This window comes from Geotrypetes seraphini, chromosome 4, assembly GCF_902459505.1.
Source record: "Geotrypetes seraphini chromosome 4, aGeoSer1.1, whole genome shotgun sequence".
In the NCBI taxonomy this organism is placed as follows: domain Eukaryota; kingdom Metazoa; phylum Chordata; class Amphibia; order Gymnophiona; family Dermophiidae; genus Geotrypetes; species Geotrypetes seraphini.
In genome coordinates, this window is record NC_047087.1 from 157,643,798 (window position 1) to 157,658,327 (window position 14,530).

General features: G+C 42.3%; 1 protein-coding gene across 1 annotated transcript in view; it reads right to left on the reverse strand.

The window, feature by feature from the left end:
* Positions 1–14,530, reverse strand: part of BCAR1 (BCAR1 scaffold protein, Cas family member) — a 570,884-nt gene that overhangs the window by 271,066 nt on the left and 285,288 nt on the right. Inside the window, exon 3 of the mRNA XM_033941917.1 lies at positions 4,181–4,342. Coding sequence (XP_033797808.1) covers positions 4,181–4,342 — 162 coding nt within the window. The remainder of the gene's footprint in view (positions 1–4,180; positions 4,343–14,530) is intronic.

Sequence of the window (14,530 nt, forward strand, 5' to 3'; positions counted from 1 at the left end):
TTGTATTCAAAGCTTGTCCTGGTTTACATCAATAAATTGCAAACTTGTATTCGAAGCTTGTCCTGATAAAACAAAGGACATGATGCAGATAAATACAAATATGTTGTAAACTATAGTGAACTATTGAAATAACTGTACCAAGCTCTCGACGCTGTCGGTGGGGTACCTGGTTTACATCAATGAGTTTTCCGTTTCCTGTGACGTAAGCGCTCAGCTGAGCGCCCGATATTTGTACACTGGAAGAGATGTCAATCACCTAGTGGAGAAACGCCCACCACTCCACTTCTTTGTTTAAACCCGAGGGTGTCACTGTCTGCCAGTGAAAGATCCACTTTTGCTCATGCTTCCAGAGCCAAGCCTGAGAATTTCCCCCTCTTTTACTGTGGGCCACCTCAAGTACAGTGAACTGTAAATCTTGTAACTGGTGTGAGGTGGCCTGCCAATGTTGTACTAAAGGGGCATTAATGTCTCCCCTCCTGATTTTGCTTAAGTGTTCAATAATACGGGTCTTGATGTTTCTGGTAGTATGTCCGATATAAAGCAGTTTACATGGGCACACAATAAGATAAACAACTCCATATGAATCACAGTCCGAATACTGCTGTAACACATGTTTTTTTGGTAACCTGGGGTGGTGTATACAAGTAGTTTCCAGAGCATATGAACATATAGTACAGTGTCCACATTTGAAGTGCCCTATAGGTTCCTGAATCATGATGTCTGTTGGTGTACTAACAAAATGGGAACAGGACACACTGTCCCGTACATTTCTTCCTCTGGAATAAGCAAAAAGAGGAGGTTGAGCTAGATTTTGATGAACCTGTAAAATGTGCCAATGTGAATTAATAATTTTCTTGATGTTGAATGCTTTGTACGAGTATGGAAGCGTACAAACCATCCGAGATTCAGATGGATCAACAGAAGATTGTAACAGGTAGGTCCGGTGAGCATATAAAGCCCTTTTGTACGCTTTTTTAATAATACCATTGGGATATCCACGTTCCCTAAATCGTTGCCACATATCAACTGATCGAAGTTTATATTCATCTTTGGTGCTACACAGACGCCGGAGTCTTAAAAATTGACCCACTGGTAAATTATTTCTCAAGTGACGAGGATGGTAACTGTCATAGTGAAGTAAAGTGTTTCTGTCTGTGGATTTTCGATATAAAGATGTGACAAACGCTCCATCATTTATGGTGATATGAATGTCCAAAAAGGATATGTGTGTATGAGAAGTATTAGCAGTGAATTGTAGGTGCGGGTTACATGTGTTGAGCCACTGTAAAAACTGCTGAAACTTTTCCTTGGTGTTAGTCCAAATCAAGAAAACATCATCAATATATCGTTTCCACACATATATATCTGGGGCATAGGCTGATGAATAAATGTACGTGTCTTCAAAGTCAGTTACATAGAGGCATGCTAGGGACGGGGCCATAGTGGCCCCCATTGCGGTACCCTGTGTTTGTAAGAAAAAGTCTGCATCGAACATAAAATAATTATGTTGTAACGCAATACTGGCAATGGTGACTAAAAAATCCACTCTAGCTTTGGACAACTGAAGTGTGTCAAGGTATTTACGCACAACCTCAATTGCACTATTTTGAGGGATATTGGTGTACAAAGCCTGAATATCAAGGGTAACCAGCATAGCCCCATGAGGGATACGCTCTGACTCCTGGAGCCACACTAGCATGGAGGTAGTATCCTTTATGTATGACTTGGCACCAGAGACTAAAGGTTTCAGATAAAAGTCTACAAAGTCGGACAGCGGCTCTAACACAGAACCAATGCCCGACACAATGGGACGCCCAGGAGGGGTGGTGGCATGCTTATGAATTTTAGGGACAAAGTATATCACGGGGATACAAGGGTGATTTTAATGGAGAAAACGATATTCCCTGTCTGTAATAGTACCCATTTCTAACGCCTGTAAAAGGGTATGCTGAACAAGGTCAGAGATATGTGCGGTGGGATCGCTGGGCAAAGCTGCATAATACTGCCTATCACTCAGTTGTCTATGAGCTTCATTTACGTAAGCCGCTGTGTCCTGAATGACGATGCCACCGCCTTTATCAGCTGACCGAATCACAATGTTTGTGTCATTAGACAGGGTCCTTAGTGATTGACTCATCTCAGGTGACATATTACGCCTAATATGAGAAGGTTGACTTTCTAAGTTGGCAATATCTCGCTCAACTAGGCTTTGAAAAACATGCAAATGAGGATCCAAGGACCCAGGAGGGGTCCAGGTAGAAGACTTATAAAGTCCCGTAGGGCCGGGATCGCTAGGTTTATCCTGAAAAAAGAGTTTAAGGTTGCATTTTCTGATTAATTTATACAGACTGATTCTAGTGTCCAAAGGGTTGTAATTTGTAAACGGAACAAATGACAGCCCTTTGGAAAGAACAGCGGTCTCACTGGCAGACAGATCTCGACTAGATAAATTGAATATATTATTACCCCCGGTCAAGGTTTCGGAGGGCGCCTGCCCCTGGTGGTCCGAGGGCCTCCTGTTTTGTGGGAGGCCGACCCTTGAAAATTTACTGAAGAGGACCCGTATTATTGAACACTTAAGCAAAATCAGGAGGGGAGACATTAATGCCCCTTTAGTACAACATTGGCAGGCCACCTCACACCAGTAACAAGATTTACAGTTCACTGTACTTGAGGTGGCCCACAGTAAAAGAGGGGGAAATTCTCAGGCTTGGCTCTGGAAGCATGAGCAAAAGTGGATCTTTCACTGGCAGACAGTGACACCCTCGGGTTTAAACAAAGAAGTGGAGTGGTGGGCGTTTCTCCACTAGGTGATTGACATCTCTTCCAGTGTACAAATATCGGGCGCTCAGCTGAGCGCTTACGTCACAGGAAACGGAAAACTCATTGATGTAAACCAGGTACCCCACCGACAGCGTCGAGAGCTTGGTACAGTTATTTCAATAGTTCACTATAGTTTACAACATATTTGTATTTATCTGCATCATGTCCTTTGTTTTATCAGGACAAGCTTCGAATACAAGTTTGCAATTTATTGATGTAAACCAGGACAAGCTTTGAATACAAGTTTGCATGCGGGTCTTCTGAGGAAGCCAGGGCGGCGAAACGCGTCAGGACCCAGCATCACCAACGCTTCCTGTATTCTACAGCTAAGTCTTTCTTGAAGTTTATTCACTTTCAAGTTCATCTACTTTGAAGTTATTTAAAAAGAACTTTGAGCCATTTATCAACAAGTACTTTCAAACATCTTTTCCATACGGTGCAATGATAGATACCACAAGAGTCTCTATAGGGGTTAAGTCCCCACATTGAGTTCTTGATTTCCATCTCGGAATCTGAGCACCACCTAAGGTTTAAAGATTTTTGAAGTAGCTGTTTTGTTCCTTTAGTAGTTTGTTTTTCGATACCAGTGGACTGACCACTATATTCTTGATTTCGCATTACAATCCATATAGCTCTACAGAAACAACCACCTTTAACCTCCATAACCTGTCTTGATGTCTGCTCTTGTGACCCTATGTCCTTGCCACCTTTATTTATTTTATTCTCAGATTTTCTATCACTTCTGCTCTCTGACCATGCATCAAATAGGATTCCTGTCTTAGTTTAGCAATTTCCACAGTAGCTCTAAAGACAGATTATCTTTGGGCATCGCAAACAGTCCTGGTATCCCTCCAAGCCCAGAAATGCAAATGGCCATGTCTATTAAGGATGAACATTGACTATAAGCATCACTAAATAGAGAAGTTTTCAACTGGCTTTCAAATCCTGTGCAGTGCTGCAGACAGAGCCAGCTGAGGACCAACAAAACAGTGGCAACAAAAATACAAGCTCTTGCTGCTCTGCAGGGGATTTGGGGTGTTGGGCAAGCAAGAGAAGGCAGCTGAAGTTAGAGGAGCAGCCAGTTGACATTTTGGTATGCCCCCCCATCTCCAGTTCCAAAATCTATGTGCTTCATTCTTTGTGTGGCTCTGATGCTGTGATATTGCTGCCAATGCGATCTGAAGCAGATCTGATTCTTTAGCTGCCAAGATCACCTGACACCTGGAGTCCCTCAAGCCCTGCACTAATTATTGCTGAGTATATAAGTGCCATATATGTTTATTGTTGATGTTATGGTTAGATATGAATATTTTAGTTAATTCTGAAGACAAAAGTAAAAAAAAAATATTGCACTAACCTCTTGACTGTATTGGCTTGCAGGTGTTCCACGATTAGGAGGTACATCATAAATTTCCTGAGTCCCCATGGAAAGAAGATGCCTGGGAACATCATATTCATCCTGCTCTGTCTTGGAAGAGTCATAAATGTACATCTGCTCAACCCTGCTAGGGACTACCACCTGTCATAGGACAAAACAGCAATTTATATAGAGAAATAATCTTTACAAAATAATATACATCTGTATTGAATGAACGATCCTCATTCCAAATCAGCATCCAACAATATAGAGAGCAGCATTATTCCTAAATTATCTTTGGACTGGTATTTATTTATTTGAGAATTCTGGTATCCTATTCATTTGGTAAGACCTCAAGGCAACATAATATAATAAAGTAAAACTGTATTACATATAGCATTCAAATTATGTATATTCACTATCCATGTATTTTGATTATTGGATCAAAAACATGACTGAATGACCTGATAGAATTTATTTAAGAAGTGGCCAGGTTTGGGGGGGGACTGAGGACGGGTTTCAAAATTATTCACTTAGGCCGATTTTATAAATGGCACCTAACTCCTAGACACCATTTGGTGCGGCTGTCAATCAACTGACAGGCGCCTTTATAGAATTGCATTCCGGAACTTGGAGCCACTGCTGAATGGACATGTAGCTATTTAGCTGCCATCCCCAGGCACACTTTTGAAGATTTTCAACTTAAAAATTTTATTCCTCAAAAGCAGAAATTTGGACATTTTACCTAACAATGGCTTCTAATAAGCAAACCAAATCTGAAACAGCTTCTAGTACAGGTAGGAAGGCAAAAAGGTCAAAATCAGATCTGGTCACACCTTCAAAGACTCCCCTGCCTGTGGATGCTTTAGATGATAGAGATAATTGAAGAGCTAAAAAACATTAAACTAGTGATGAAAGAAAATACAGATCAATTAGCAGCAATAAAGGGAGAAGTGGCAAACTTAGCACAGAAAGTGGAAATGGTACACACCAGAATGAAACAGATGGAAACCAGATTGGAGAAAGTGGAAATGGAGCAATTGGAAAATTAAAATGATCACAAGATTATTCAGGACATGGAAAAACGGCTGGAAGACATGGAGAACCGTTCAAAAAGAAACAATTTGAGGATACTGGGATTACCCGAAGTGGTGGAAGGTAAGAATGTAATAGCCTTCTTGGAAGAAATCATTCCAAAAATATTCCCTCTTAATTTAAAAGTGCCATTGGAAATAGAAAGGGCACATAGGATTCCAGTAAGGAGATTTAATGGTCAGTCGAGATCTAGACCATTAATATTTCGCCTACTACATTTCCAGCATGTCATGGAAATCTTAAGAGTGGCAAAGGAGACTAAAAATTTAACTTACAAAGATTCAAAGATTATGTTTGTGCCAGACTTTGCGAGAACAACAGTGAACCTGCGCATACAATTTTTACAATTAAGACAACAATTAAAGGATATTGGGGCAAGATATGGACTTTATTATCCTGCATTAATGAGGGTTATGTATAAAGAAAAATCCTATCAATTTGAAGACTCTGAAAAGCTGAAGGAGTTTCTGTCTCAGCAGGAAACACCGATGAACTAGGCTGATGTTCTTGTCAGCTGAAGAGGACACACTGGAGGAGAGAATATGGAAGTTGGAGTGAATCAAGTTTTTATTTAATGTCCTTCTTTTGAATTTTCATATAGTGGGACTGAATTGGTGTTATGGATTATTTATATATATATTTAAAGTTAACTGACTTAACTGCTTCGGATTTTCAACTGTTACAGCACCACGAGGACATCATTTTCTTTTTATTTGAATATACCTCGAGATTGGAGAGAATTTGGTCTTTTTTCCACTTTCAACCAATGTCTGATCAGCAGGAAGACAGTACCCGCCCACTATGCTAGTGGAGATTCTCGACGGAGGCACATTGGTGGACATCAGAAGAGTAGTGGTGTTCTTCTGGTCTGACTGCGCATTCTCATTGGCAGTTGCCTGGCCAGTTGGTAGAGGCCTTTGGAAGAAGCCATGCCGGAAAGGAGGGAGCATGGTGTAGCGCTGACTCCATCTTCATGAGCTCTTTTGCTGTCAGACAGTGCCCGGTCGGCCTGCTCCCGCTGCCCTCTCCATGCGGCCGATATATTTGTGGGTGGCTTTGAAGTCAGTCTCCGGAACTGCTGCGCCGTTTCCCAGGCCGGAAACATCGAGACTATCACAGAGAAGTGCAGCGCACGCATGGGGCCGGACTTCTGACCTGGCAGCTGGGTGTTGTTGATGGTGCTGTGCAATTTATATACAGTTCTGTCATGAACTGTGTGTCCCGCTGTCGGCATTGTAACCCCATGGGGTGCGGGCTGGCTGTTGACGATCGGCTGCATGACTCGGTCTGTGATAAAAGGGTGGTGGTGTACCTTGTCTCTCGCTTGCAACTGAGCAGCTGATGTTTCACGTGACAGACAAAAATTGGAGAGCAGTATAGCTGCGGTGGACGGACCATCTTTTTGGCTAGGGAATGAGACCTTGAAGGTTCCACAGGCTATCTTTGCCTTGAGCAGAAGGTGGATGTATGATAGGCTGAAGTACAAGGATTTTCAGAAGAGTGCCATTGTCGTACTACAGGGAGGGGAGCAGACCCAAAGATATTGCACTGATACAGGTGTTTCGCCAGAAATTGTTTTTCCATTGGACCTTTGGGCACAAGATTTATGCCACATGGGCTGGGTCATCTACTTGGAATTGACGTGCATGATGTTGGAGGCTACCCAGAGGGAGCTAACCGCATTGACTTGCCAGGCTTGAAGAGTCTGCGTACAGCCCGCATTCTTCAGGAAGGCATGGTTCTAACCATTGAGCCAGGCATTTACTTCATTGATCACTTGCTGGACCAAGCCCTGGCAGACCCTATGCAGTCCTGCTTCATTAACAATGACATATTGCAGCGCTTCTGTGATTTTGGTGGGGTGCGTATTGAGGATGACATCGCGGTGAATGCCAACGGCATGGAATTGCTAACATGCGTCCCTCGCACCGTGGCAGAAATTGAAGCTTTACAGTCTGGTATTCGTATAGCAGAGTGGAGTAAAGGTTCATATAAACTGCAAATTGTTAAATTTAAATTAAATTGTTAGAGTGAATTAGTATAATCACTTTAAGAATTTTAAAGTTATTTATTCTAAAGACTAATTTAATCTTATACTATTTTACATAAGAACATAAGAACATAAGAACTGCCATCTCCGGATCAGACCCATGGTCCATCAAGTCCGGCGATCCGCACACGCGGAGGCCCAGTCAGGTATACACCTGATGTAGTTTTAGTCACCCATATCCCTCTATGCCTCTCATAAGGAGATGTGCATCTAATTTGCCTTTGAATCCCAGCACAGTGGATTCCTTGATAACCTCCTTTGGGAGAGCATTCCAGGCGTCTACCACTCGCTGCGTAAAACAGAACTTCCTGACATTTGTCCTGGACTTGTCCCCCCTTAGCTTCAAACCATGTCCTCTTGTCCGTGTCGCGTTGGACAATGTAAATAATTTATTTTCCTGCTCTATTTTATCGATGCCTTTCAGCATTTTGAACGTCTCGATCATGTCCCCTCGCAGCCTTCTCTTCTCAAGGGAGAACAGTCCTAGTTTCTTGAGTCGTTCCTCCTATTCCAAGTTCTCCATACCTCTTATTAACTTCGTTGCTCGTCTCTGCACCCTCTCTAACAGTTTTATATCCTTCTTTAGGTTGGGAGACCAATGTTGGACACAGTATTCCAAGTGTGGTCTGACCATTGCTCTATAAAGCGGTATTATGACTTTCTCCGATCTACTCGTGATTCCTTTCTTTATCATGCCTAACATTCTGTTTGCTTTCTTTGCCGCTGCCGCGCATTGTGCCGACGGCTTCAGGGTCCTATCTATCAGTACACCCAGGTCCTTTTCTTGTTCGCTCTTACCCAGAGTTGCGCCTGACATTCTATACTCGTATTCCTTATTCTTACTACCTAAATGCATTACTTTGCATTTCTCCACGTTGAACTTCATCTGCCATTGATCTGCCCATTTCTCTAACTGATACAAGTCGCTCTGGAGTTCCTCGCTATCCTCCTGCGATCTGATTGCCCGGCATAGCTTTGTGTCGTCTGCAAACTTAATGATCTCACTGGATATTCCGTCTTCCAGGTCATTGATATAAATATTAAATAGGATCGGCCCAAGCACGGAGCCCTGGGGCACACCACTAGTCACTTTCATGATATATATTTTAAAACTTCAGATTTCAGGTCTCACTGATTTAATTTCATTGATATATAAATGGATATAGTATATGTTAATTCAATAGGAGTTTTTAAAGATTGACTTAGGGCAGTATAACGGGCATTTAATGATTATATTGATTAAATAGATGTGTTTAAATAATCTCACTAATTTAGTGAATTTCCACATATTTAGAAACTGTACTTTATTTTATTATTATATTCTATTATTTATATGTTCAATTTTTATGAGTATTCATTCATTATTCACGTATTTAAGTAATATTTTAATCTATAAGGATAGATCAATATTAATTTTATAAGGGGAAGCAATTAATTATGTTGCCTGGGGAGGGGTTCTGGCTGCTAGTCTACATGAGCGTCTTCAAGCAATTGTATGATATAGGGGATAGAGAATGGGGGGAGAACAGGGGATTTTTATTAAGGGGTTTAGGATGTGTATTGAACAAAGAGTGTTTTTTTTTGGGGGGAAAGGATTTTTGTATACTATTATAGGTTTTCTTCTTTGAAATTTTGCAATGAATTTAAAAATGTTTTCTTTAAATGTCAATGGCCTCAATCATCCTGTTAAGAGGGAAAAACCGCTCAATTTTTTAAAGCAGCAAGATGCGGATATATATATGGCACAGGAAACTCATTTGTCAGCTGGGGAATCGATGAAGTTGGAAGGGGGGGTGGGTCAAGAAGTGTTTATTTGCGCCAGCTGTGGGAAAGAAAGTGGGGGTGGTTATTTTAGTGCATAGGAAATGTTAAACTGTATTTAATTTTATTTCTGCAGATCTTTTAGGAAGGTGGGTTCAGGTGAATATGACCTTGGGGAAACATGCTCTGATGCTGTTTAATATCTATGCACCTAATTAAAATCAAGCAGAATTTTTCAAAGCTCTTCAGCAAGAACTTCTGCCGCTAGCTGCTTCTAATCTAGTGGTAGCTAGGGACTTCAATGGATAAACAACCTAGTAAACTTTTGAAATCATTGGGATTGGATAATTTAGTTCAATCCTGTGGATTAAAAGACATATGGCGGATTCTACATTTTAATGCTCGGGAGTTTTCCTTTTGTTCCCATGTTCATAAATCATTTTCAAGAATAGATTATGTATTTTTATCAGATCAGTTAGTTCAACAGGTGACCAAAGCTGGCAAAGACCCATTCGATCTATCAGATCATGCTGGAGTTTGGATTGAAATAAAATTTGAGGAACAAGATTCTAATAGACCTGTTTGGAGATTCAATAATACATTGCTGGCAGATTCAAACTTTATTGAGGAATTTCAATTAAAAATGAATGAATATTTTCAAATTAATGCCTCAAAGGAAATCTCTTTAGAAACAGTGTGGGATGCGTTCAAAGCTATCATGAGAGGGTAAATTATATCATATTCGGTACATATTAGGAAACAACTTAAAATGGAATTTTCTAAGTAGGAACAAAATATTAAAGATTTGGAGTCACAATTGGCCTTGAAGTGGGAACAGGCCCTCTTAAAAGCTAAATATAAATACAATGAGATTTCCTCTCAAATGGCTAGGAAAGAGTTGTTTTCTCAACAGGCTCTGTATTATGGAAACTCGAATAAAGCGGGAAGATGAGAATGGGGAAACTCATTCTCAAATTGGAAATATCTTTTTCAAATATTATAAAGCTTTATATTCTTCCAAACTTTATTCAAATAAAGAAATTGAGGGTTTAAAGTTTTTGGAGTTAATTAAGGGGCCTAAAATTCCTGAGCATATAAAAGGAACTCTTGATGTGCCTATATCAAAGAAAGAATTACAAGCAGCATTGAAATCCCTTAGAGTTAGATCTGCTCCATGTGGTGATGGGTTCAATGTAGAAATCATTTCAAATTACCCTATTGCCTTATCTATTAAATTTATATTAGGCTCAACTGACTAAAGGTTGTATTACAGGTACTATGGCAGAATCTTTAACTATAGTTTTGCCGAAGCCAAATAAAGTTCCTACATTGGTTTCGAATTACAGGCCTATTTCTTTGATTAATGTAGATGGAAAACTTCTGGCTAAGTTATTGGCTTTACGCTTAGCCAAGGCTCTCCCTTATATTATCGGTATGCACCAAAAAGGGTTTGTTGCTCAAAGACATTCTTCAAACAACACTAGAGTAGCTTTTCATACATTAAATTTAACAAAAGCTATGGTAGATCCGGCCTTGTCTGTATCCTTGGACGCAGAGAAGGCCTTTGATCGTGTAGAATGGACCTTTATGTATTAAGGAATGGATTGGTTTGGTATTGGTTCTGGATTTATACAAATGATTCAAACCTTGTATAGTTCTGTTTCTGCCAGATTATATATTAATAATACTTTTTCAGATTGTTTTTGTCTGGAGAGGAGATGTCCATTATCTCCTTTACTGTTTGATATTGTTCTGGAACCCTTATTGGCTATACAGCAGGCAAAGGAGATTCAGGGTATTCCTTATGCAGGCCGGGAATATAAAGTCTCTGCATATGCAGATGATATTTTGCTTCATTTGAGGAATCCTGAAACTACCATTCTACATTTACTAGATTTGATCGATAGATTTGCGAAATTTTCAGGGTATAAAATAAATTTGACTAAATCAGAGGTTCTTTTGCGTACATTGTCCTAAAGGATTATTTGATTCAATCCCCTTTCTTTGTAATCTGGTCTAAATGGAACACTTATCAGTCTTTAGGTCCAGTTATCACTAAACAGATTACTAGGGCATATGTTTGCAGTCGATGCAAGGAGCTGGAAAGCCTGAAACAGCAAGTCCGACTCCTGGAATGAACTGTGGTAGAACTAGAAGAACTCCTCGCCATGAAAGAAGAAAACCTCAAGCAGGAGAAGTTGCTAGGGGAGTCCAGTACCAGTGAAGTGATCGAGGAATTGGAGAGATTCATCGAGGAAGCCCACCAGCAACATGTAGAGGTCCCAGGGTTGGAGATCAGTGCCCAAACAACAACCAAGGAAGAGGGCCCAGGCGATATGGAAGGAGGCACCACTACAAGGACAGAGAGGGTAGGAAGGGAGGGGGTGTAGCATTATATACTAAAGATGACATTAAGGTCACGAGAATCTCAGATGTCCAGTATACTGGGGAATCCCTTTGGGTTAATTTGGCCAGAGGGAAGGACAAATGCTTGTATCTTGGCGTAATTTACAGACCCCCAAGACAACAGGATGACCTGGATATGGAAATAATCGAAGATATAGAAAATATCACTTTGCGTGGGGACACAGTATTGCTAGGTGACTTCAACATGCCTGATGTGGATTGGGTTACACTTACCTCTGCTTCTGGCAGCAGCAGGAGGCTATTAAACTCTATGAAAGGAGCAAGCCTCAGGCAACTGGTGTTGGAACCGACAAGGGATCAGGCAATACTGGACCTGATACTTACCAATGGAGAAAGTGTCACAGAGGTCTCGGTGGGCGACACATTGGCCTCCAGTGACCACAACATGGTATGGTTCAATATCAGGAAAGGTTTCACTAAATCTACTACACTAACCAAAGTCCTCAAATTCAAGGACACAAATTTCAAAGAAATGGGAGACTTCGTTCACCAGGCGCTACAAAGCCAAGAAGAAACCGATAACGTGGAAGACATGTGGTCGACTTTGAAAGCAACCATACAAGAAGCAACAAACCGCTATGTAAAATCAGTAAGTAAACGGCGAAGGAACAATAAGCCACAGTGGTTTACTGCGGAGATATCAGACCTGATCAAGGAGAAGAAAAAAGCATTCATCTCTTACAAACAATCAGGGAAGCAGGACTCTAGAGCAGACTACCTGGCCAAATCAAAAGCCGTCAAAACAGCAGTCAGGGAGGCTAAATTCCTCATGGAGGAGTCTCTAGCAAAGAACATTCAGAAGGGAGATAAATCCTTCTTCAGGTATATCAGTGATAGAAGAAAAAACTCAGGCGGGATTGTACGTCTTAGGAAACCAGACGGAGACTATGTGGAAAAGGATTCGGAAAAAGCCCAACTATTAAATGAATACTTCTGCTCAGTCTTCACCCGAGAAGCGCCAGGGCTCGGCCCTCAACTACAGACAAGGGTTGGCTCAGTTGACCCGTTTAGTAACTTTGAGTTTACGTCCAGCAGTGTCTACGGTGAGCTGTCAAGGCTCAAGGTTAGCAAGGCAATGGGGCCGGACAACCTGCACCCCAGGGTGCTTAGGGAGCTGAGTGATGTCTTGGCGGAGCCACTGTCCGCGCTCTTCAACCTCTCCCTTAGTACAGGCAGCGTCCCGTTGGACTGGAGGACGGCTAACGTCATTCCACTCCACAAGAAAGGCTCAAAGATGGAGACAGCAAACTACAGACCAGTGAGTCTAACATCGATAGTGAGCAAACTAATGAAAACTCTAATCAAACACCAATTAGATAAGATCCTGGATGAGGAGAATCTACGGGATCCCCGACAACATGGATTTACTAAGGGGAGATCGTGCCAATCCAACCTGATCAGCTTCTTTGACTGGGTAACGGGGAAGCTGGATATTGGGGAGTCCCTGGACATCGTGTACCTGGACTTTAGCAAAGCATTCGATAGCGTACCACACCGCAGGTTACTGAGCAAGATGAGTTCTATAGGATTAGGTGACACATTGACGAAATGGGTTGGGAGCTGGCTTGGAGGTAGGCTCCAAAGGGTGGTGGTGAACGGCACCCCCTCCGAAATGACGGAGGTGATTAGTGGAGTACCACAGGGCTCAGTCTTGGGCCCAACATCTTTATAAGAGACTTGGCAGAAGGGCTTCGAGGTAAAATAACATTATTCGCCGATGACGCCAAACTGAGTAATGTAGTGGGCAAATGCACAACAGACGAAGATTCAGTGCCCGACAACATGATGCACGACCTACTCCTACTGGAGCGATGGCCTAGGACATGGCAACTCAACTTCAATGCCAAAAAATGCAAAGTTATGCACCTGGGCAGCCAGAATCCATGCAAGTATTATACCCTTAATGGCGAGATCCTAGCAGAAACGGTAGCAGAACAAGACTTGGGGGTAATCGTCAGTGAGGACATGAAGTCTGCCAATCAAGTGGAGCAGGCTTCGTCCAAGGCAAGACAAATCATGGGCTGCATACGAAGGGGTTTCGTCAGTCGTAAGGCGGAAGTCATTATGCCATTGTATAGATCCATGGTGAGGCCCCACCTGGAATACTGTGTGCAATTCTGGAGGCCGCATTATCGCAAGGATGTGCTGAGACTGGAGTCGGTGCAAAGAATGGCCACCCGGATGGTCTCGGGACTCAAGGATCTACCATACGAAAAACGGCTTGACAAATTACAGCTATACTCGCTCGAGGAGCGCAGAGAGAGGGGGGACATGATCGAGGCGGAGGAAGATATCTTCTTTTTCAAGGGTCCCACGACAACAAGAGGGCATCCGTTGAAAATCAGGGGCGGGAAACTACGAGGTGACACCAGGAAATTCTTTTTCACTGAAAGAGTGGTTGATCGCTGGAATAGTCTTCCACTACAGGTGATTGAGGCCAGCAGCGTGCCTGATTTTAAGGCCAAATGGGATCGGCACATGGGATCTATTCACAGGGCAAAGGTAGGGGAGGGACATTAAGGTGGGCAGACTAGATGGGCCGTGGGCCCTTATCTGCCGTCTATTTCTATGTTTCTATGTTTCTATGTTACAATGGACGAAGAGGCCAAAACGGAGGTAGAGGACGACCACACACTTAGCGGAAATGGGAGCCCATCTGAGGAAGCACCACAGACGGAGGAAGACAGGTCCTACACCAGGGATACGGACTTACGACCCCCTAAGAACCACCAAATAAAGAAGATAGGGATCATCGTTGGAGATTCCATCATACGCAATGTGGACAGTCACATCGCAGGAGGAAGAGAAGATAGACTGGTCACCTGCCTGCCTGGTGCAAGAGTGAAGGATGTGGCCAGCAGGATCATAGATAACGCAGGAGGAGAGGACACTGCTGTGCTTATCCACGTGGGAACCAATGATGTGAGTGGACGGAAGTATGATAGGGAAGAACTGAAGGGTCAACTCTGCTCACTCGGAAGAAAACTGAAGGTCAGGGAGGTGAAAGTGGCCTTCTC